The sequence below is a fragment of the Calliphora vicina genome, chromosome 4, assembly GCF_958450345.1.
Source record: "Calliphora vicina chromosome 4, idCalVici1.1, whole genome shotgun sequence".
Classification (NCBI taxonomy): Eukaryota; Metazoa; Arthropoda; class Insecta; order Diptera; family Calliphoridae; genus Calliphora; species Calliphora vicina.
Genome location: NC_088783.1, coordinates 54,944,642 through 54,970,018, shown reverse-complemented (window position 1 = coordinate 54,970,018; position 25,377 = coordinate 54,944,642). Strand labels below are relative to the sequence as shown.

At 23.4% G+C, this 25,377-nt stretch overlaps 1 protein-coding gene across 2 annotated transcripts in view; it reads right to left on the bottom strand.

Moving 5' to 3' along the window:
* Positions 1-25,377, bottom strand: part of sog (short gastrulation) — a 43,022-nt gene that overhangs the window by 10,623 nt on the left and 7,022 nt on the right. Inside the window, exons 2-4 of one of the 2 annotated variants that reach the window (XM_065510002.1) lie at positions 23,633-24,084; positions 5,340-5,449; positions 3,013-3,148 (exon numbers count right to left, since the gene is read on the bottom strand). In XM_065510002.1, coding sequence (XP_065366074.1) covers positions 3,013-3,148; positions 5,340-5,449; positions 23,633-23,897 — 511 coding nt within the window. In that variant the 5' untranslated portion in view covers positions 23,898-24,084. Of the gene's footprint in view, positions 1-3,012; positions 3,149-5,339; positions 5,450-23,632; positions 25,372-25,377 lie in introns of those variants that run through there. The other variant, XM_065510001.1, reaches the window with a different exon arrangement.

Genomic DNA, 25,377 nt, shown 5'->3' with positions numbered 1-25,377 from the left:
TAATTACGTAAAGCATTCGTTTAAAGCAATTAGAAATTGTTATTTTCAATTTGTGAAAAATTTGGTACCGATTACTTTTTTTTGTTTAATGAATTTGTTATTTTTTAGTTTTGTTTTAAATTGAAAGTAGTATTTATTAAAGTTATTTTTGCTATTAAATTTCCATTTTCCTAAATTTTTAGTACCGATTACTTTTTTATTTAAGGAATTTTTGTTTAAATTTTTGTAAGTTCGATTTTAAATTGGCTTTATTATTCGTTTAAATTAAAGGGAGTTAATTATTCTAAATTTTTTAAAAAAAGTGGTACCGGTTACTTTTTTTAATTTATGGAATTTTTGCTTCATTGAACCCTGTTTGATCTAAAAATTCTTGTTAAATTTCTTAATTAACACCTTTGCTGTAGCTCCATAAAATTTAATTAAAAATTTTAAACAAACCTCAAATTTTTGTGTGTAAATTCTTTAAAAAAATTTTCATTATTAATCATTAAAATGAATGTGCGTTGTTTGTGTGTGCTAACACATTCTTAAACGTAGGAAACTCATTTATCTTGAAAATGAAATTCATTCATTTCTCACATTGAAAAAGATTCCTTCCTTTTGGAAGAAAAATGACCCAAAACACAATACACACACAGCAACAAAAGTTTTAAATTGAAACGGAATTTCTTATGGTTGCACTGGACAACTCAGCACAATGCAACAACAACAACATCGTGTTGAGAGTTATCTGGCCAACAACAACAACAAATACTTAAAGATCAAATGATAAGATCTGTTTAAGAGAAGACTCTTAAAAGAAATACCTTTTGGTATTTTTTGTTATATAAAAAAAAGGTTTTATGTTTTGTTGTTGTTGGTAAAAGGAGATACAATTTTAAGATTTTTTTGTTGTTGCTGTAAACTCTCTACAGATTTGAAAAAAGTGATTAATATTTAACAGAATGCAGAAAAAAGTTCATAAAACTTTAGTGTTAAAAGTAACGCCCTTTTTACTCCAAATAAATATAATATTTGCCCTGACTCAGGGTTTCTAATTTCAAGACCAAACTATTTGTTTATATAGCATAATATCTCTTAAAGAAAAACGTGATTGTTTATAACAATTTGTTTATAAAGTCATTTCAAACTATTTGTTTAACAAACAACACACCTTTATGAGTATGATGAACAAAGGCGAAAAAAACGTTTAAAAAAGTTTCGTTTTCTTTTTAAACAGTGGATGGATGACGCCAATTTTAATTTTTTCATAATTATGTATGCTATTCAGGCAGAAAATTACTTATAAAAATAAGGTTAATTTTATAAAAAAAGTTTTATAAATAAATTATATTTCTATTAAGAATTTACGCATAGTTTTTTGGCTACTAATGATGATGATGGTTTTGATTATTTCCAAAGGTATTTATTTATTTTTTTTATACATTTAGCAAAGTGGTTTAAATTTGTTTTTAGAAAACAAATATCTATTGACGTCGTAGCAATAGAATATGAAAATAAAATAGACAGACGCCAATCTATATAATTTTTTTTTAATAAAAATTATATATATTATTTAATAATAAAAAATTAACAATATACCAGCAGATGTTAGAGAAATTAATTTTGTTTTAACACACGTATGAAAAGAAAAAATCTTGTTATTTGGTTTTTAAAGGCCAATAAAACTTTTAAGTGTTGACACTCACACAAAAAAATTATGGAGGAATAAGAACACCGAGAAAATTAAACAATTTTCCAAAAAAAGATAATGAAAAGCTTTTTTAAAGCTTTGAGATTTTTTTTTTATATATTAAAGCCTTTTTTGGAGAAAATTTAAAAGCCTATATGTTTTTCTAACAAATTAGTTTAGAAATCCAAAAATTATGAAAAAGCTTTATTGAAAGCTTTAAAGCTTTCTTTAAATTTTGTGTTTAATTTTAAAGAAAATTTATTACAATAAAGAAAACCTTAACATTTTGCTAAAATTCCAAAGTTTAAGAAAAAGCTTTTTTAAAGCTTAAAGCTTTTTGTTAATTTAAGCTAAATTATCTATATTTTAAATAGATTTCTATATATTTCATTAAAAAAAATGTGAATTACATAAAATTTTACAAAATTTAAAATAAAGCTTTATAAAAAGCTTAAAGCTTTTGTTAAAATTTCTTTAAAATTAAAAAGAAAATATAAAAAATTCATAAAAAAATAAGAAATTTAACAAAATTTCAAATAAAATTTAAACTAAAAGAAATATTTTAAAAAAAAGCAAAAGCTTTGTTAAAAGCTTTAAGCTAAATTTTATAAATTTCATAGCTTTGACCAAAATAAAGCTTTAATTTAACTACTTAAAGTTTAATTAGGAAATTTTCTTAAAAGCTTTTAAAAAATCTTAAAGCTTTAAGCTGATTTTTATAAAAATTAACTGAAGTATTGGAATATAGTGTTTTTTTTTTTGAAAAATTTCTCTTAGTGTTGCTTTAAATAAATTACTTAAAATAAACTTTAATATATATAAAATCGTCTGCTTTTTTTTGCTGTCTTAATCTTTTATATATAAAAATATATTGTATTTTTTTTTTTATTTTGCGAAAATTTGTGTATTTTTGTCATTGAAAATATTCTGTTTTTTTTTGCAGAAATTATTTTTTTCGCTGCCCATAAAATTGTATGAAATATGTTTATTATGATCAAAAACGACAAAAATCTTTTATAAAAAGTTTGCAAAAAAAGCAATATCGTGTTAAATATATTAAAAAATATAAGTAAAACAAAAAGAAAAACAACAATTTTCCTCTGTCCAAAATGTCTTGTTGAGAAAAATTATCTACATATTTCTTTTTATTTTGCTTAATCTAGCAGACAATTTATTTTTAAATGCTTGAAATATTTTATGATTTATGTAGCGATTATAAATTTTGATATATTTTATTTTATTCATGGCGAAGGGATTTCAAAAAATTATGAATGATTCATTCAAGAAAGTAAACCGAAAATTATATAGAATTGTAAAAAGAAATATTTAAATGTACTTACCATTATTTTTATCGCCGGGGCAGGTTTTACAACATTTACCGGGCAGCAAGATGGGATCATCGCACAGGGCGGGCGGGCATTCATTTTTAATATTGCGACATTGAACACGAGCCACTATGCGCCGTTTTTTGGGAACCTGGAAGAGATATTTTAAAATTGAAACCGTGAGAAGAATGTTTTTTCATTAATTTTTTTTGTTTTTTTTTAATTTTGTTGGCTTTTTGCGTTTTTACGACTGTCTGTTTTATTTGAACCAAAAACAAAAAAAGAAATGCTAAAGCCATTTGTTTTTCATAATTTTTAATTAACTCATAAATTTTTTTATAATTTATTGAAAAATACTAGATGTTGGCAAAAAAAATGTCTATCATAAAAAACAAAAATCTGATTTCGTTTTTTTAATTAGTATTATTAATTTCATATTGAGTTTTTTATGCAAAAGTTTTTGGGTTCAAGAAAATAAAATCACAACTTTAATTTACAAAGAAATTGGAAAATATGAAATTTGAAAATTTTCAATTGAAATGTAATTTAATGCAATTTGAGATTCTTTTTGAGGTTAGTTAGGATCTATTCTTATGACTTTATTAATTTTCTTTAAAATTGTTAGGTTATCTACTATTTAATTTAAGCTTGAAATACGGACAATTTTCATGAAAATCTTTTTAGGTTAAATCCGTTTTTTTCTTATAACTTTGTTACTATTACTTTAAATCGTTCAAATTTCATGGTTTATTGTATAAAATCCTTTTAGCTTTTGAATTTTGTGAATTCTAAGCGAATGAGAGGAGTTTGAAATTTTTTTAAAATTTGAGGTTAAGAACGATTTTTTTTTATAACTTCAATAATTTGAATAGAAATTGTTAGATTTCTTTTAGTTGGTCTATTAAGAGCAAGAAAATATTTAATGTTTAACAAAAATATGGCTATTGGCGTTTTTTTTTTTTTTTTTAGGTTAAGTTGGAATTTTCCTTATATCTATGGAAGACTTTGTTACTGTTACTTTAAATCGTTTAAATTTCATGGTTTATAGCGTAAAAATCTTTTAGCTTTTGAATTTTGTGTATTTAAAGCCAATGAGAGGAGTTTGAAAATTTTATAAAATTTGAGGTTAAGTACGATTTTTCTTTAAAACTTGACTAATTTTGATGGGAATTGTTAAATTTCCTTTAGTTTGGCTTTTAAGAGCAATAAAATATGTTATATTTAATAAAAATATGGCAATTGGCGATTTTTTTTTTTTTTTGAGGTTAAGTTTGAATTTTCCTTATAACTTTGCAAGATTTTTTTTTTAAAATGTACTTAAGATTTTTCCTAATAATAGTTTCAATATCTTGCTAAGTTCTGTATTTTATAAAATCTAAGAGAATTTTTGAGATTTTCTTTTTCCTTCTTACATGGTTTAAGCTCCATTATCATTTTTTTGAAAACCTAATATTGAATATCACCTGCTTGCATTTGCTCTTTTTTGTTGTTGTTGTTGTTTTTGTATAATGCTGCTGCTGGTGTTTTGTACCGAGTATAAATATAATCATGATTAAAATTAAACCCAGAAGACTTGAGACATTCGCAAAAAAAAAAACAGACAAAAATAAAGAAAAATAATACATTTATAAAAATCACAGACATGCAGACTAAAAAAAGACTTTATGGCGTCAATTAAATGTTTTTTTCTTTATATATTTTTATTTTTTTTTGCTGTTACCCATTCTTCTTATATTTACTTGATTTTCTCTTAAAATTTCTGCTCTATACATTATTTAAACGAGGCCAAAAACAAGACATCATCAAGTGTTATAAAAAGCAGCAACAACCAACCAACAAAAAAAATTAATTAAATGAAAACAAAATACCAATGTATATTTTTTCTTCTCTGAGTTAACAAGAATTTGCGTAATATATTTGAGACACAAATAAATAAAGTTATTAATCATTTAAAACCTTTAAAGACATGGAGCACACGTTATAGGATTTAAACAGAAATTCACATGAAAAATATTTTAAAATTTTTGTTTTGCTTAGAAAGGTTTTGGATATTTTTTTTTTATTGCAATAACATTTTCCTGTCATGTTTTTCTTTTGTTTTTTTTTTACCAATTTGCAAATATTAATTTATTTTATTTTTACTTTCATGCTAGAAAAAAAAAAATTTTTTTAAAGAAAAATTTTAAAAACATGTTCGTTATAAAAGACCTTTAAAAAGCTCATTAATCATTTAGGTGAAAACGCACAATTTGAAAAGCCACAATAACAAAAAAAAAGCAACAAAATTTAAAAAAAATTAATAATAATTATTAATAATATTTGTTAGATGTTTGAAAACTTACCGCCACACATTCACATTTAATGCAATACATAACGCCGAATGGTGGTCCCAAATCGGCATACCAGGTCGAGCCCAATTCACGCAAAGTTTTGCCAAATTGACATTCAGAAACTGTAAATAGAAAAAGAGAAAAAATAAAGTCATTAATAATAAGGAATATTTTGAGGTTAGTTTTTTTTTAAATTCATTTATATATCTATTTTTTATATTATATTTATTGCAAGCACATGTTTTTTCGTTAATAAATTCAATTAAAAAATTATTAATATTTTATAGCCCTCTGCACTCCAAAAAAAAAAAACGAAACACATGCCTTTTTTTCCACCAGCCATTGAATTTCTGTTCCTCTTTTTTTTTTTTTGCTTAATTGAAAATAATATTTTAATTTATGTGGCCGTTTTTTTAAATATAATTTAATGTACATTTAACATTAACCTACTTAAAAACCGAAATAAAATTTTAAATTTATTTCATAAAACTGAAATAAAACCAAATACATACCCTTAAAAGCAGTCAGTGGATTATAACAAATTATATGCCATAAAATTTGCTAATAATTTGTTAATTTTAATGGAAAACAAAATATATGTGTTTAACCATATAATTTTTTTTATGATAATATTTAATTTTCTAATCAACAACTTCATAAAGCATTAAAAAAAATGAGCTCATAATAAAAAGCAACAACAATAACAACAACCCTGATTTTTTTTTTCTTGCTTAAGTGGTAAAAAAGAAAGATAGAAGAAACAAATTTAATAATAAACAAAAATATACATAATTTAATAATAAATAAATATTCGCACGCAAAATATATGTGGCGCCCATTTATATATGAATAAAAAATTGATTTAAACCAAGTGAAAGAAAGAAATAATTTTAAGCTGTATTGATAACTAAATATATTCCCTACAATAATTTCATGATTTTAGTGGAAAATCATAAAAATCCAAGTTAAATTATTCAATTTTTTAGTTCTAACCTTAATTTTTTACATTACACTAATTGTTGTTATTGTTTTTTTTAGTAAAATACGCCATCTTTATTTATTTACTCTTTAAATAAACCGTTTGTTTACCTTTTTTTATTGTTATTGTTTTGTTGCTACAGGCGCCATGTTTATTTGAGAGAGCTTAAATATGCATTGCTTACTTTTAGGCGTGTGTGTTTGTTTTTGTTGTTTTTGCTTAGTGGTTGTTTTTATATTGGTAGGAGAGAGCTTAAAACAGCATTGTTTACTTTAATGTGGATGAATGTGTGTATAAAACCCAGCTTTGTGGTTGTTTTTGCTTAATTGGTTTTTATATATAGCTAAAAGAGATCTTAATATCTGTATATATGCAGTATGGTTGCTTAATGGTTGTTTTTACTTAAGTTTTAAGTATTTTTAAAGTATTTTCTTTTTATAATAATAAAATTATTATGAAAATAATTTTATTTACAAATTGTGCCAATTATTTTGTGTGTCTAATTTGTTTTTTTTTTTATTTTCATAAAATTTTATTTAAATTGTATTAAAAGCATCTTACGCTTAATTACATTTTTACAAATATTTCTTCGCATACACTTGACACATTGACATTAAATGGCGCCACCAAAAACATTTCAACTAAAAAAGCAAACAAAAAAAAAAACAATTTGCTAAAACATAAAATTAATTTGATTTCTTCTTCGTTGGATGCAAAAAAAAAACTTCTTCATTTTTAGAAATTTATATAAAATTACCAAAAATGTTATATGATAACTTTAAATGAACAAAAAAAATATATATAAAAACCTCCTGCCGGAAATGCTTACTTAAGCATTTAAATACAAAATTTTCGTTTTACAAAGAAAAAAAACTTTTAATGTTTTAAGCCTACGTTGCAAGCCATTGAGGCGCCAAATTGCATTTAGCAGATTCCTACACATGCAATTTTTATTTTTTCTTAAACAAAATAAAAAAAAATAATAAACGAAAATAACGTAAAAAGTTTTTTCTGTTTTTTTTTTTTTTTTGTAGTGTTCAGTTTGATGTAAAGTAAACTGTCAATTTTATCAAATTGCTTGGCAAAAAGAAAACTTAACCTACGCGTTCCAGGTTGGTTGTAAGCGGCTGTTAGACGCCACTTTAAACATTTTAGTTTTATATTTTTTTATCTAGTGAAGAGTATGTAGGTACAAAAAAATAAAACTTGGCATAGAAAAAAACAGGCCAAAGATGATTGGCTAAAGTTTGTTAAACATGTTGCAATATGTAAAAAAGAAAATCAACAAAATTGTAGTTTTTTAAGTAACAAACAACTTCCTGTAATAGTTTTTAAACAGAAAAAAAACTCAAATTTATCAAAGTGTCATTTTGGATTTAAAAAATAGAAATTTTTTCATAATTTAAAACTAAATTTCTTCAATTTCAAATTATTTATTTTTTTGTTAGTTTTATTTATTTGTTCTAAGTTCTACCTGTTTTTAATTTTTTCCATTCACAAATAAACATATTTCTACAATATTTTTCATTCAGTTTTCTTAGCTTAATACTTGTTTAGATTTTGAAATTTGCTTGGCAATTTTTTTTTTTGCTTTAAAGTTGTATAGTATGTTTGTTATTTTGAGCTGTCACCAGGTTTCCTTTTTCAAAAACAACACAACTATTTTATGGCAAAAATTCTCATGTGTTCGGACTACAAAAATAGTAAACAATATTTTCTACTACATTCATAAACAAATAGATAAATAAATAAATAAACAAACAAAACAAATATTTATTTAAATTACAAATCTTTCAGTTTTCTATTTGTTTGCTTTCAATACAAAAACAAAAATTCATTTTAATAATTTTTCATATAAATTTTTTTGCGCTTTTATTTTATTTTAAATATTTTTTTTCGAAAAAATAAAAGGTGTTGAAAAACTTATAATAAAAAATTGTTTTAGTACTTACGGTCGGCGACCTCAATAATAAACAATAAAAATCTTTAACAATAATTAGGGGTAATACCAGATTTTTCACAAAATTTTCTATAATTTTATATAAAAATTCTTGCAAACTGTTCTTAGCCTTAATAAAATTTACTATGAACACTTAATGATTTGTGTAGGTGTAACAAAATGCATTTGAGTAGTTTTGTTTTGTTGTTTTCAAGTGATCCAAACAGTAGCCAAATATGTTAAATATTTATTACATTAATTTATAAATTATTATGATTATTAGTCAACGGCTAAAATTTTTAAAATTGTTAACAATCTTGTTACAAACCAAAAAAAAATAATTGTTTTTTTAAATCATTGGCGCCAAAATTCTAGTTCTAAGCAATTTACTTTAATTTAATACATTTAAATTGCTGCTTAACAAGACATACATACGCAATTTTATAGTGGTATTTTAATTTATTTAAATTTTATTTGCATTTGATTTTATTTTCTCAGCAATTAGCAGAAAATTGCGCTTTTTCTTTTAATGTTTATTTTTAAATTCAAAAATTTTTTTTTTATTGTTTATTAATTTGTTAAATATACATATAATTTAATTTGCATAATAATAATATTAAATAATTTATGTATATAAATACAATTTGACACATTCAATGTCATATAAAGATGCTGATTTTATTTGTAAAATTTTTTTTCAAAATAGAGACAGAAATTTTTAATTAAAATAAAAGGAAATTAAATTAAAATGCATAGATTTGTAATTGAAATAACATAAGAAATAATTTATAAAATGAAAATTATTAAAATAGACAGGCTTGGCAAATAATTAAGTGAAAAACATTAATACTTCAAGAAAGTAGAGATAAATTTATAAAAATCTATAAAAAAAAAAGCTTGATTCTTGCAAAACCATAGCAACACTGTTTAAATTACAAACAAAAACAACGTTTAAGCAAAGATAACAACAAAAACTCTGTTTTGCTACACACACACACTCCACATACAAACAAGCATAAGCTCTCTCTCATACAAAAATGGCGTGTAGAAGAACAAAACAAAAGTGTTGTTTACCTTTTTGTATTAAAAGAGAAACTAAATAAAAATGGCGACCTCTGCTGTTAAAACAACAACAAACAGCTATGTATTGAAAATATTAAAGTTAGAACTAAAAAATTAGGTTTAAATTAAGGAAATTGCTTATAACTTTTATAATTTAGCTTGGAATTTAATAATTTTCAGCTAAACTAAAGAAAACTGTTTAAGAAATATATTTATGGTAATTTGAATGCAAAAAAATTTACTTTCTTTAACAAAAAATGCCAGGGAATTGCATTATTTTTTTTTTTCATATAAATAAATTTGAAATAATTTACAATTAACTTTAATTTAAATGAGTTTTCTTTAAAAACTAATTTCAAAAACCAATTGTTGTAAAACACCAACTCCATTAATAAAAAAAAACATTTTACAACTCTTTATCATAAACAATTGTAAATATAAACAACAAAACCTCAAAACTATAACAATTCAAGAATTCAAATTATAAAAAAGAAATGTTTACAACGAAATGAAGAATTGAGGTGGCGGCCTCCACCCAAACCGAAAAAAACAGACATTAAGGCGGTAAGCATTAACACCCGCTGGCCCGCTTTGAAGTCAATCCAATTTCCATTTAACAATAAATACAATTTTTATGTTTTTGATTTGAAATTCTTGTAACAATTTTTATTACACTCATCTACCAACACCTTGTAGAGCCGCAGACTAAAGAAACTATTAGGAAATTCGTAAAAATTATATGAACTAGAAGGAAGGTGTTTTATTAATGAAGTTTACAACTCTGAAACAACAATTCTACAAATAAGTTTTTTTTTTTAATGTTTAAAGACCGCCCATGTTTTAATACACTATATTTATAATGATGTTTTTTCCAGTTTATGAAATCGATACTTTTGGAGGGAAAAATGTGTTTTTGTTTTCTATTTTTTGTAGTATTTCCTTTATATAGTGTTAATTAAACTATTATATATTACACTATGGGAGATTTTTAGTTTAAAATTATTTTTTTTTATAGTATTCAAATGAAATTCATTAGACCTTAAGACGTCATTTATAAAGTTTTGTTTAGGAAACCTTAAAAGTGTTTTACATTAAAAGCTTTATTTGAATTTATATGTATATATTTTTCGTTTGTTCTTTATTATAATATAACAATAATTCATTTTGAATTACATTTTGAAAAACTATTTAAACACATCATCTCTACTACTAGACGTCACAGTCTCATTAAATTTTGTGTGTGTGAGAGAGCGAGCGAGTGTTCAGGGTCAAAAAGAAAATTTATTTGTTTTGTCAATTGAAAAATGATTTTTAATTAATTAAATACAAATTTGCGCCAAACATTGTTTTAATGGAAATTTTGTTGTTGTTTTGCTTGCTTTTCTTTTTTGGTAATGAGCTCAATGGCGCCAAAAAATTCGAGAGTAACAAAAAGAAATTGTATGATAAAAGCACTTAGTGTAGAAAAATATATAAAATTTCCATTAAAATCATTTTGAAATGAAAATAATTTTGAAAATTTTTTTTTAATTTAGAAAAAAATCGAAATCAAATTTCAATAGATGAGTAATTTGAATGCTTAAATTTAAAATTTTTATGAATTTATAGAAATTTTTAAATTTTATAATTTTTGTCGCGTGCCAGAAAAAATTATATTCATGAAATTTACTAATTTTGTAGCAAATTTTGTTTAATTTAAGTACTTTTATTCTTAAATTTACTTTTTTTTTATTACTATTTAGGATTATTTTTTTTGTCGCGTGCTAGAAAAACTGAAATTCATACAATTTACTAAAATTGTTGAACATTTTTTTGAATTTGAATACTTTTATTGTTAAATTTGCATTTTTTTAATTGTTTTGTAATAAATTTAAAAAATAAACTTTTTTGTCGCATGCTTGAAAAAATTTGAAACTCTTAAAATTGTGTAATTTTTGGAAATTTCTTTAAATTAAATAATTCTATTCCTAAAATTATAATTTTTAATGATTTTGTATAAATTTTAAAAATAAAATTATTATTGTCGCGTGCTAGAAAAAATTTCAAATTCTTAAAATTGTGTAATTTTTGTACAATTGCTTAAAATTGCATAATTCTATTCCTAAAATTATAATTTTTAATGATTTTGTTAAAAATTCTATTTTTTGTCGCGTGCTAGAAAAAATTACAAATTCTTAAAATTGCCTAATATTTGCATATTTCTTTAAATTGAATAATTCTATTCCTAAAATTATAATTTTTTATGATTTTATATAAATTTTAAAAAGTTTTACTTTATGTCGCATGCTAGAAATAATTTCAAATTCTTAAAATTGTGTAATTTTTGCAAATTTCCTTAAATTGAATAATTCTATTCTTAAAATTATAATTTTTAATTATTTTAAATTTTTAAATTTTAATTTTTAAAAAAATGTATTATTGTCGCGTTCTAGAAAAAATTTCGAATTCGACAAATTTTCTTTAAATTGAATACATTTGAAGTTTTCTCTTAACTATTTAAAGGTTTTTTTCATTATTATTGTTTAATATTGAGTAACATTGAAGCGCATCATTTGCTTTAACTACTGCTGCTGTTGCAAGGCGTGTTAATATGTGAACGACACTCTTATACAAGGTAGTAGTCAGTCGTCAATACTATACCATTTACGTTCCATTCAGCAATGCAATTACCTTCAATATATGTATATGTATATACCCTCCACTATACACATATTTATTTTTTTTCTGTTCTGCCTGATTTTTATACCTTTAAATTCTTAAGAATATTTCCGTTTAAATCTCCCAACAACACAAACCTTAAAGTTTGTATATAGGGATTTAAGCTTAAGTGGCATTGCCCACATAGTTAAACTAAGGTTTACACCTTCCAATGGACAGAAGAAAAAAAAACAACAAACCTTTTTAGCATAAAATCCATACAATTTTTCGTTTCTTTTTGCCTCTTACATACTTTTAACACTGAAGGTAGTAGAGTTGGAAAAAAAAAATCAGAAAAGAATGAAACGAAAAAAGGCTAAAAAAGACAGACTTAAATTCTTGGCATGGCTTGAAAAGATGTGTTTTGTGTGCTGTCGAATGTCTTGTATGGCATGTGTTATTTTTGGTTCTTTTTTTTTCGTTGCTGAAACTTTCAAACCAGGTTTTCGCACGTTAAATAATTTGCTTTGCACTTCAAAAGGCTTTTGAATGGAAACCAACAAAAAAAAGGAATTTTTTAACCAAAAAAAATCTAAAATATGCCAATACTTTTTTCGGGATTTCTTTTAACAATAACAAAATTTACCAAGAAGCAGGCTTAACAAACAAAAATTCCTAAGAAACAAAAAAACATAAAAAATATATTTCTTTTGAAGCTGCTGCTCTCAGACAAGATAGTTTTGTGACAGGCTTTAACAAACGCGTAAATTGGATACAATTCCTGGTTATTGACAATAAACATAAGCCGATTTAAAGCAAAAAAAAAGAAAAATAAATTTCAAAATCTGTTTAAAAAAAAAGATGAGCATTGCTATTTAAAGGTATTGACAAGGAGGTAAATTTTAACACACAACATGACGGTGGCGTCGTTGTCGTCTTAACACCTAAAACTCATTTAATTAATAAAGAAAGAAAAAAAAGAAACTAGAACTGTTAAAGCCCTTTTAAAGTAAAAATAAAGCGCCCGCCTTCTTCTTTGTAAAGTAGCTTTACATGGGCGTCTTTTAAACTTGTTATAAATTGTAAATTAAATTCTACCCTCCTTGGCTGGCTGCAAGTTATCTTTTAAAAAAAAAAAAAAAATAAACTTAAAGATTAAAAACGTCATCTATACAGTGTGTGTATTAATTATAAGGCCTCATCATTATATTAAGCCGGACTTTTTAAAGCCGTAAAACTTAAAGAGTAGAAGAGAAAAAAAAATAACTAAATAAAAAACGGCGACAAGCATGTTTAAGGATTATGACATGCTAAAATCTTTTAGTTTTTTCTGTGTATGCTTCATTTTTTTCGTTCGGTGTTCTGTGTGTGTTGCATATTTTATGATTATTGCCACGATTATTGGCAAGTCAAGTCTGTCTTGACTCTCTTTTGCCATATATTTTTTTTCTTTCCTCCAACCATTATTTATACTTGTTTATAATTTAAATGTGTGGATTTTTACACCTTAGCTTTGAGTTTATGAGTTGAGTTAAATAAAGAACATGGCAAGTAAATGGCTGGCTGGCTGGTTGGTTGGGTTGTTTGGTTGCAAATAATAAAAGGGCTAAAAACGATACTCTAACTGACAGACAGCTAGACTGAAAGTTAGTTTTTTTTTTTTTTGAAATGAAATGGAAAATAAGTGTTTATGACAACACTCAAGGTTGTGGAAGTTTTTAATAAAGCTTTGGTGTAGAAATAAAGAAAAGAATTGAGGTACATTTTTTACATTGAAATAATAATTTTAATGGAAATTAAATGTTTTGTGTAATAAAAAATATTTCAAAATAAGGAATATTAATTTTAACTCAATTTGTTACGAGATTTTTTTAAAATGAAGCAAAATGCTTAAATTTGTTTAATATTTTTTAATTTTCTGAACTTTTTAAAATATAAAAATTTTAAAATTTCATATTTTGTTTTTATGAAATTTTAGAAAATTAAATTTTTTAATTAAAATTTTTTGTTCCAAAAATATTATTTCCCTACTTTTGAAGTCTTTTTTCCAATTAACATACTTAGAAAATATTTAATTTTAAGTTTTTATGAAATTATCAAACTCTTTTCTTTTAAATAAAACCAAAATAATTTAAATCCTTGAAAAACTCTATGAAATATAAAGATTTTTCATTAACAATCCTCAATTTACTTGTTTACATGTTAAATTACCATGTTAAAATAACGGTTTCCTTTTAAAGAGAGGGAGAGAGAGTTAAATTAAATGGCTGCCTATTAATAATAAGAATGCGAGTGTGGGTGGGTGTTTGTGCGTAAGCTTTTGTTTATGTTACAAAAAAGGTAAACAAAGCAAATTAATGTTACAGTTATAACAGACAACAGTTAAAACAACTGTTAAGTTTACAGTTTTATAGAGTTTAAACAGTTTAAAGGTTAATTTTGTTTATTTTACAATATAATATTGATTTTAAGTAATTTTGTATTAAAATTTCTTCAAGTTTTTGTTTTATTGGAAAAATTTTGTTGTTAATTTTTTTATTTTGAGTTTTTTTCTATTTCAAATATTGTGGTAATTTAGAATTTTGTTGTTGTTGTTTGTTTGTGAAAAACAAAATCATGGCAATTGCTAAAAATACTTGAAATTCTTAATTAATTACAAGCAGACATCACAAGAGTACAAGTAAATGACACGCCTACTAGACGATAACTGCAAACGAGAAAAAAAAACACAAAATATATTTGCTATTTTGTTGTTGCTGTTGTTTTAGTTTTGCGAAAATATTTATTTTTGGCTACAAAAACCAAAATACAAAAAATAAAACATAAAACTATCTATAAAAACTACACAGCACTACAATTTTAAAGGCATAGACATGATAATTTTTGTAAATGTTTTTTAATTTTTTTTTTTTGTTCACAAAACAAAAAAGTGCTTAGAAGTGCATTGACTTACTAAGTTGGCATAAAACAAAATTTTTGTTTAATGAAATGAACTCAATTCACAAAAAAAATATTGAAAATTAATTTTTGTATTTACGTACGAACCATAAAACTTTTTCGGTAGAGAGATTAATGTTTGATTTTTTTGTTGTTGTTTTCGTTTTGAAAAAAAAAATATTTTATTTTAGGCGCCCAATTGCCGCCATTTATGTAGAATGTTTGAAAATTGAAAAAAGCTTTCAGCAAAAAATAAACAGCCACCAACAACAACAAAAAAAATACAAAATAAAATTGAGATTTAATTAAAATCAAATTGCTGAGGTCAGCTTGTGAGTAATTAATCGTTCAAACTAATTACCGTCTAAATGTCGAAATGAACAGCCAAGCAACAACAAATTTAACTTGGAATTAAATATTTTGTTTTAAAAATAAAATAAGTTGTTTAATTTATAACACAAAGTTCAAAAGTGTTAATGTATAAAATAATTTCTTTTAAAATATTTTTGGGGGCCAAAATAAACAAAACATAAATTTTACTGCAATAAATAAATGGTTTACTATAAACAAAAATTAAACAATTTTAAACTGATCATTAAATAAAGTAGTTTAGTTTAGTTTACTTTACTTGTCTTTGGCTAAAGGTGATAAATTTTATTTTTTCGGTAATTTTTTCTTTTTTTGTGACATTTAAAAGTGTTGAAATGTCAATCATGTAGTCAATCATTATCATTATTATTTGTTTAAGGCGGCATTTAGTTATTTCATGGTTTATTTATTTATTTGTTTGTTTTAGTTGTGTGTTTGTGTTTGTTTTGTTATATCTGTAGCTGATCTTAATAAATCTTTAAAAGAAAACATAAAATCAATTTTCTAGGTTTGAAAAATAATATACTAAAGGTTAATTTATGACCGGCCATTGCTGCTTAAAATTTTGTTTCTTTTTTTTTACTTTTTTTGTTTAATTTTAAAGAAAACAAATATTTGCTTTAAAATAAATTTTATTATTTATTTTGTTGTGCCTGTAGTGCTGCTCTAGCTGTGGCGCTTCATAAAAGTATGTTTATTTTAAAATTGATTGCCTTATTTGTCAAAATGTCATGTAAAATGTTGACAAGTTGTTTTCTTATTTCTTTATTTTTTTTTTTATTATTATTTATTTATATACTATAAGTATTTTTGGAGTTTTCTACTTTTTTTATTTACTCTTTTTTTTAGACAAAATTATAAAACAAAATGCCTTATAAGGTTTTAAATAAATAAAACTAACGAAAAAGATTATATCTTTAACATTAAAGTGGAAAGAGTTTTTGTTAATGTTATATCTAAACTTTAGTTGCCTTTGTTACCTTTAAACAATTTTAGAAAATAACTAATTTTTATTTTAATTGAAAAATCAAATTGTTCTCTTTAAAATAACATCAAAATAATTAAAATCCTTTAAAAATTGTATAAAATATAAAGATTTTACATAAATAATCCTTAATTTAATTGTTTACATTAAAATAACGGTTTATTTCAAAAAGCAAGAGAGAGAGAGTTAAAATGGCTGCCTTGTTACTGCTATCAATGTTAGGAGTGCAAGTGTGGGTGCATGTGTGTGTAAGCTTTTGATTTGTTTATGTTACAGTTATACATAATTGGTTGTTGTTGTTGTTGCTAATGTTAAGAGTAAATTTAACAGTATTTAACAGTAGGACTAACATTTATAATGAATTTAAAAATACATTTCTTGATTTTTTGCAACATTTTAATAATTTCAATAACCTTTCAAAAACATTGAAACAACAAATAATTGTATTTTAAAATTTTTGAATGAAAAATCTTTAAATTTTAAAATAAAAACATGCTTTAGCTAAATATAAAAAATAAAATGACGTAAGTTGTATATTTTTAATGACTTGGCAACATGAAATTTTTAAAACAGATTTGGTTACGGAAAATGTCAATCATAGAAATGTTGCAAATTTCATCACCCTTTAAAAAAATTACAAAAGCTTAAAATGTTGGCGAAAAAAAAAAATAAAAAAAATCTACTAAAATTATAATTTTTTTCTTATTAAAAAGTGACTGACCTAACACAACATTGATGAAAGCCCTACTTTTTTTTTCTATGTGAATTTTTTTTTGTTTGTATATAGTAATGGTTGTGTGTGTAATGTGTATGAGTGTTTATGTCTACGACGAATTATTGCTGGCTGAGGCGAACGTGACGAATTGCACTAAAAGTTTAGAGACACAGACTACAAAAGAAATTTTTATAGAGAAACGAAACGACAAAAAAAAATTATTGAGATAATTTTCACATGACGTTACGAGAGGTACAAAATAGCAATTTGCGTAATTATATTTAAATATAAAAGAAATAAATTCAATGAATTAATAGTTACATTAAACAAAGAAAAATTGAACATGTTTCATATTTCAGCTTTTGTTAAATGGTTGAAAGAAATATTTTAAATTAAATTGTATTAATTTTTAAAAAAATGTTGAAATTTTTTTAAAAATCTTGAAAATTATATAATTTCCTTAAAATTTCTAAATTTTTTAAATTAAAATCCAAATCACGAGATATTTTGTTTACTTCTTATTTAAATAACTCAATTATTTTAGTGGCACACAATGTTTTTATTACAAAATGCCGCTTGTGTTAGAAATGCTATATAAAAAAAAGAAGCCACCAAAACAACAACCAAGGTTTTTTTTATATAAATGTAGAAATTGTGCTAAATTTAGCTAAAATTCTAAATTTGTTTGTTTGCAAAAAATTCAACAAAAAAAGAGAATTTAAGGTCTGAGTAGTTTAAAGCAATTAAATTGTTGTTTATTTTATTTTTGGGGTGTTGTTTTAATGATAATAATAATGACGATGATGATGAATTTGTAAAATATTTTTTTTTTTTTTGCAAAATAAAATGAGTCTGCTTATAAAAGATGCTTGGTTGCACTAAAATTATTTTATCATCACATGTTTCAACAATTTGCCTTTTTGGCATTTGACTTTAATTGTTAGAAGTAAAGGAAAACTAAATGGTTGGGGGTTTATTTAAAATAACAGTTGATGTGGCGAAATAGATTTTTGGTAACACACCCACTTTTTAGCTAAAATCTACATTAAATCACGAGGATTTTGAACTGGCCCCCTTTTTATTTTTTTTTGTTGCAATTAGTCAGGTGTGAGAAATTTATTTTGAAACATGTGAATTTAAGAAATTTTTTTTTGTAAAAGAAAATTGTTGAAATATTTTTCTAATTATTTTTTTTAGAAATATTTAAAATGTTACAAATTTTCTTTAAATTAAATTTTTGCCTATTAACTTGGTTTTCTATTAATACTTTGGTTTCAGTGTGTGCCTTGGGTTTTTTTTGCGTTGTGTTTCTTGTAAATGTGCCGTGCCTTACTGTCTGTGTTTCAAATATCAAGATTTTAAATTTTGATGAAGCTTGAAAGAACACAAAAAATACAAACAAAACTAAATTTCCTTACAAAATCTTAAGTAAAAATGTGCAACAAAAAAAATAGTTGTTTTTTTTTGTTGTTGAAAAGCGAGATTGTTTTTTAAAGATAATTTGAAATGCACTTAAAGAATGTGGCATAAAAATAATGATGAGCAAAAGAAATTAAATTTTGAGTTTGCAAGAATTTTAGGAAAATAAAATTTTGCTACATTGTAAACGATTAAATTATATTTCCAAAAATAATTTTTCAAAATTTATGTGAGTTTTTTTGCTTTTATTTTAATATTTTTGTACTTATTTTTCTTTTCATTTATTAATTATAGTCTTTTTAAGCTTTAGACCAAATTTTATTGAAATCCTTTAAGAAATCCAATAGTTATAGAGATTTTTGTTTAATATATAAGATTTTTCTATTGAAAATTTAATACAAACGCCTAAAAGTATGCTTTTACTTTAAAATTATTAGTAACTTTCTGTGAGAGGAAGACTCCATTTTATTACTGTTCATGTTACTGTTATTTACATGCCTGTGTTGTTGTTGTTTAGTTTTGTTTGTGTGTAAGCTCTTTTGCTTAAGTGTTGTTGTTGTTAAGGATTGTTATTGTTTTTAATATATTTGTTTTTATTTAGGAAGAAGTTTTATTGTGTTTATTGGTTATTAAAGGGTCTTTGGATGTTTTTTATGTTTTCTCTTTAATTTTAAAGCTGTTTTAAACGAAATGTATGCATTTTAAAAGCATTTTAATTGAGATAAAGTTTTAGTTTACGATTTTTTTTAATTTAAGTAAAAAATTAAATTAATGTAAAGGAAAAATTGTAAACAAATTTGAAATAAAAATTTTAAAATTAAAATAAAATTTGAAATAAAAATTTTTAAATTTAAAAAAAAAATTATTCAAAAAACAATTTTTCCAAATTTTAAAAAAAAATTTAGGAAATATTGGAAATGTTTATAGAACTGTTAAATGTAATATGTTTGTTTGTGAATTTACTTTTAATTATTTTTGGTTTTCCATCTTATAAACATTTTTAATTGAATTTTTTGTTTAAATCTGTTTTTAAAGCTTCATGGTTTTAAGCTAAAAAGGATTAAAATGCAGCAAGTGTTTGAGTTAATAACTATTTAAAACTCATGTGGAGTTTGTATTAAATCGTATTTAAATGTAACGGCGTCATCTTAATGTTTTCTTTTTTTTTTCTTATTAAATTAATAATAAATTTATTTATTACATATTTAATTTACTATACGAAAAAAAACTGTGGCAATTTGACACCTTGTGGGCATTGAAAGCTTCCTCTGCCTACATAATATAAGAAAATAAATTAAAACTAAATTTATAATGATTTTCTGTGCAGTTTGAGTTTCACACACTAAACTTAAAACAATGTTTTAAAAGTTTTTTTTTGTAGATATTTTTCATATGACAAACTAAATTTCAAACATCTTAAAACTTTTAGACATGACGCCTTAAAGCCTTAAATGGTTTTTGGCTGGAAAAAAAATGTTTGTCTATGTCATATTGGATACAACAAAAAAAAAATCGAGTCAAAAACAACTTTTTAACACCTTTAACCATATTTAAAATTTGTTTGTTTACTAAAAACCCATACATCATTCAATCTTTCAAATGTTTTTTTTTTTCTTAAACAAAAAGACAAAAAAAGCTTTAAACTCCCAAAAAAAGTGCGTAGTTGCAATTTTTCATTCATTAAAATTGCTTTTTAAAAGCCAACAACAACTCCATTCATACCAAACCAAATAACAAATTTTTAAAAGATTTCATTCATTAAAATTTAAGTTTTATATCTTTTATTTCAACGAAAAACAACACAAAAATATTATAAAAAAAAACCTGTAGACGTACGCCTAAACCCACATATAAACAAAATAAATATCAATGAATTAAAATTATTTATAAAAAAAAAACCTCAAAAGCTGGTGGGTTTTATGTTTAAATCACTTATAATTAAGCCAGGTTGGTTGTTTCATTGTGTCTGACTCGCCATCGAGCAAAAAAATAATAAAATAACTTTAGGCTTTATGTGTGTTTTTTATGCTTTAAAAATTTGTTTTATTTAATTATATTTCTACTATTTTCATAAATTAAATAAGCAGCTTCCGTTAGAGAGAAAAGGTTTTGAAATTTTTTGAATTTTTGTTGTTTTTTGTTTTACAATATCTCTTCTTAATACCTTTCATTATAGTGCTAATTAAATCTGTTAAGGGAAAAACAGCTGCTTTTTATCTGATTTATCTTGAAAAAATCTAATCTATTTTCAAAAACAAAGAACTTAACAATTTTCCATTTTAAAGTAGAGCTAAAACGGTATTTAGCTGTGCCTGTAAATCCTTTAAGGTTAGGGAGGTCTTTTTTGCATTTAAATGCAACAAAACAAACTCTAAGCGGCTTAAATACAACACAGAAAACAATATAAGAAGAAAAAACCAGAAAAATTCTTTAAATTTTTCTTGTTTTTCTTTAGACAAATTGGCACCGGAGATTTTCTAAAGCCAAGAACAAATAACAAACAAACAACAAAAGAGGGCTCAAAACATTCCTAAACATAAATGGAAACTTTAAACTATTTAAAACCCTCATCATCATCATTTTCCTCTACTACTTTTTCTTCTACAAAGACGTCTAAATGTCTCAAGTTTGAGCAAAGCAAAAAAAATCAAGTTTCTCAAAACACTATTTTACTATTTTACTATTTACTTTAACAATTATAACATTTTATTATTTGCTGTTCTAACATCTTTTTGCTATGCGCAACATGTTGCATTTAGGAATTTCCCACAATATCAAAATGTGTGTTGTATGCTTAGTTTTTTTCCTTTTGTAATCCTTAAGGGATTAAATGACATTGACAATGTGTATGTCTCTTGTATCAGTTTTATATCACCAGGGATAGTTAGATAGTAAGTAGCTGAGAAATAGAGGCATGTTATGGGATTAATTTAGTTTTTCATAAAAAATTCAACACACAACAACTTGCCACATTCTTTTTTGGTGGGTGGCCCAGGTAGCAAAACAACTTGCATGTTGCGGAAAAAAATTATGCTGGGAAATTCCGGAATTTGGCAGTTGTATTGTAAAAAAATGCATATGCCTTAAGATTGGGAAAATACCCTAATATAAGACAGTTTGTCTGTCTGTCTTTTCTTGTGTGTGTGGATAAATTTACAACATGTTGTAAACTTTTGTGAACCTGTCAGGTCATAAAGGTGTAAAATGAGAGACAAACAACAGGTCAAAAGTTAGTGTGGGAATTTCCCACAATTCCGGTGTAAAAAAAATGTTGCAGCAACATAAAAAGACAGACAGATTCCAATCTAATTGGAAGAATTTTATAGGATTTAAGAAATAAAAAGGAAGATAATCAAAATAAATCTTATGAAAACATGATTGATTGAGAAGAAAATATTTTTTTTTTTTTTAATTTTTCAGAATTTCTTAAAATTTTTTGGAATTTATTTAATAGAAATTTCTTTATATAAATTTATAAATATAAAATTTTCTTAATTTAAAATAACTTAAAAAAAAAATTGTTAAATTTTTCAAAATTATTAAAAAAAAAATTAGAATTTTTTTTAAATTTGAATATTTATTATACAAAATTATAGTATTAACCATTCCAAATCCATTAAAAAAATTTTAAAATATAAATTTTCAAAAAAGTTTAATTTTTTTTCTAAATTATTTTTTTACAAAATTTTTTTTTAAGATATTCTGAAAAATTTGAAAATTTTAATTAGCAGTTTATTTAAAAACAACTTAAACATTTTATTTATTTTTTAAATTGTATTCATTTAAACTAACTTCGGTTTCTATTCAATTGTTGGTAAACTTCATATTAGTATGAAAATAAAAAAATTTTAGTTTTGATTTTTTTTTAAATTTTTTTTTCAAATTTTTTTTTATACGATTTTTGCTGTAACTTATGCTTCAATTGATTAACTAATTTCGAATTTTATTTGAACTGCTTTAAATTCATATTTATTAATTTTATTTAACTTCTAACTTCCCCCAAAAAAAAAAATAAAAAAAAAAATTGGAAAATTTTAAAAATTATAATTTTTATTTAATTTTTGCTTGTACTGCTTATCCTTTTTTCTAGTTTCTGATTCCTTATTTGTTTAAACAATTTCGGTTTTTAGTGAAAATGTTTTAGCTATTAATTTAAACTAATTTTTTTTAAGTAAGTTTTTCACCAAAAATTTAAAATTAATTTTTTTTTTGAAAATTTTTCAAATTTTAACTTTTCTTTAAAATTTTTCTAGTAAATAATTCTTTGAAGGTTTATCTAATTTTGGTTTTTAAGGAAACTATTTTCAGGCTAATTTAATATTTTTATTTAGTTTATAATAAATTAAGGTTTGGAAGAAAATTTTTAATTTTTCTTTTCAGTTTTCAGAATTTTTTTAATTTGAGTTTTTATTAAATTATTATAGCTCTTGCTAATAAACGATTCTTTGAAGGTTTTTCTAATTTCGGTTTTTAAGGAAACTGTTTTTATGCTTATTTAATATTTTTATTTAGTTTTTAATAAATTAAGGTTTTAAATAAAATTTTTAATTTTTCTTTTCAGTTTTCAGAAATACTTTTAATTTAATTTTTTTTTAATTCGTAAAGCTCTTTGTAGCAAATTATTCGTTGAAGTTTTATCTAATTTCGATTTTTAAGAAAACTATTTTCAGGCTTATTTAATAATTTTATTTAGTTTTGAATAAATTAAGGTTTGAGGAAAATTTTTAATTTGTCTTTTCAGTTTTCAATTTTTTTTTTAATTTGAGTTTTTATTAAATTCTTAAAGCTCGTTCTAGCAAATGATTCTTTGATGGTTTTTCTAATTTCGGTTTTTAAGGAAACTATTCTCATGCTTGTTTAATAATTTTATTTAGTTTTTAATAAATTAAGGTTTGGAGTAAAATTTGGAATTTTTGTTTAGATTTCAGAAATTTTTTTAATTTAATTTTTTTTCCAAATTCTAAAAGCTGTTTCCAGCAAATGATTCTTTGAAAGTTTTTCTAATTTCGGTTTTTAAGGAAAATGATTTTAAAGCTCATTTAATAATTTTAAACAATTTTAACAAAATAAGGTTTCCAGCAAATTTTAAATTTTTTTTTGATAATTTTCTAAATTTTTTTTTAATTTGATTTTAAGCCATTTTTAAAAATTTGTTCTAGTAAATGATTTTTTATTTCCTTAACTAATTTCGGTTTATATTGAAATTAAATTTTTTCTTAATTCTTAAATCTAATGTTAAAAAAATAGAAAAATTCAAACTTACCAGCTGGTCTGTTATTGCGACGATTGCCCTCAGCTTCTTCCACTAATAAAGGTGAGTGTTTACGGCTTTCCACAAATCCCGATTGGCTGAGGCATATTAGCGAAAATATAACAATTTTTAAAGCTATATTTGTTAGTGATGTCGACGATGATGAGGAGGAGAAGGATGAGGAGGAATTGCAGGTTGTTACTGTCGATGATGATGATAATGATGCTGAGTTATTGGAGTAGTTTGATTTGGTCGTTTGATTTGTAATTTTAGCCATTTTTCTGTGGTTTGTTATTGAAAATAAATCACTTATATAGAATTGTATCTTAAAGATACTTTATTTTTATTTATTTATTATTCTGCTGCTGTTGTTGTTTTGTAAAAAATATAAAAAAACACTTTTTGCAAACACAATCTTTTTTTTAATATATTTTCTGCTTCTTTTTGGTTTTGTATTAAAACAACTATAAAAATTTATTAAATAAATGGAAATTTATAGATTAGATAACACCAAGAAAATAATAATAATAATAACAATAAGATGATGTTGGTTTATTTTATTTTATTTCAACTTTTTTTCTCTTTTAAAACACTTTTTGTTGTATATATTTTACATTATTTTTTGTTATAATTTTCTTTTTTTTTGATTTTTGTATTAAAGATACTTTTTTGTATTTCTTTTTTACACGCGTTCTTTGAGCTTTTTTTTTGCAGAATATTTCTTTTTTATTTATTTTTTGTTTTCTTTAAATAAACTCGATTTATTTTTCTTATATATTTCACAGCTTTTTTTATATATTTTGCTTGTTAAACACACGTTTATGTTATAGTTTCTGTTGTATCTTATGGATTTGTTTTAAGTTAAATTCGTTTTAAAGGGAAATTATTACTGAAATAATATTTCGTTTTTGTTTAAGTTAAATACTTTTGGTTTGTTTGATTTGAAATTACTATATATTTTTTTTGTTTTTCTTAAATGTTGCAGTGCATCAGCAGCAGCAGCAGGGTGTGTGTTGTGGTATGTTGCGCGTTTCGGAAAATAATGTCCACACACGGTATCGGTCGTTGAATAAATAAACTAACGAGCTCACACACCAAAAACCAACAAAACACAAAATTGTTTTATTATTGTTGTTGTTGCTTTTGTATTTTAGAAAAAAAAACCTCTTTACTTTGCGGTTTTTTCGACGCTGTGTTTTTGTTTTCTTCTTGAAAGATATTGAGATACATTCATCTACTTGTATCCGTTCACTACAATATTTTTTATTTTTATTTTTGTTTTTTTAATAAAAATAAAACCAAACCAAAACAAAATAAAACGTATTGAAAAAAGAGGTTGGTTGGTTTGCTTGTTGTCTGTTTTTTTTTATTTTATAAAAAGTTTTTTTTTTGTTGCTTTTTGCTCTCGTGCCAATTATACATCTATATGAATTGTATGTATTTTACACAGTCGAGTCAGTCATATGCTTAGAAAAGTCAAACAAAAAATACTTTTCAGAGCGTAATAATTTTTGTTTTTTCGTATATGTTTGCTTTAAAACTCACACAATATTTTGTTGTTTTCTTTTTTATTTAATTTGCACTCTCTAGTTCTTTTTTTTCATATGAAATTGATTTAATTGTATCTTTTATTTATAAAATACAAATATTTTGAAGGAAAAAAATGTATAAAAAATACGAAACTGTTTTGCTTAAAGTTATTATGCGCACGTTCGCTTCTAATACTCGCTGCATACTGTAGATCACTAGCTCTGTCG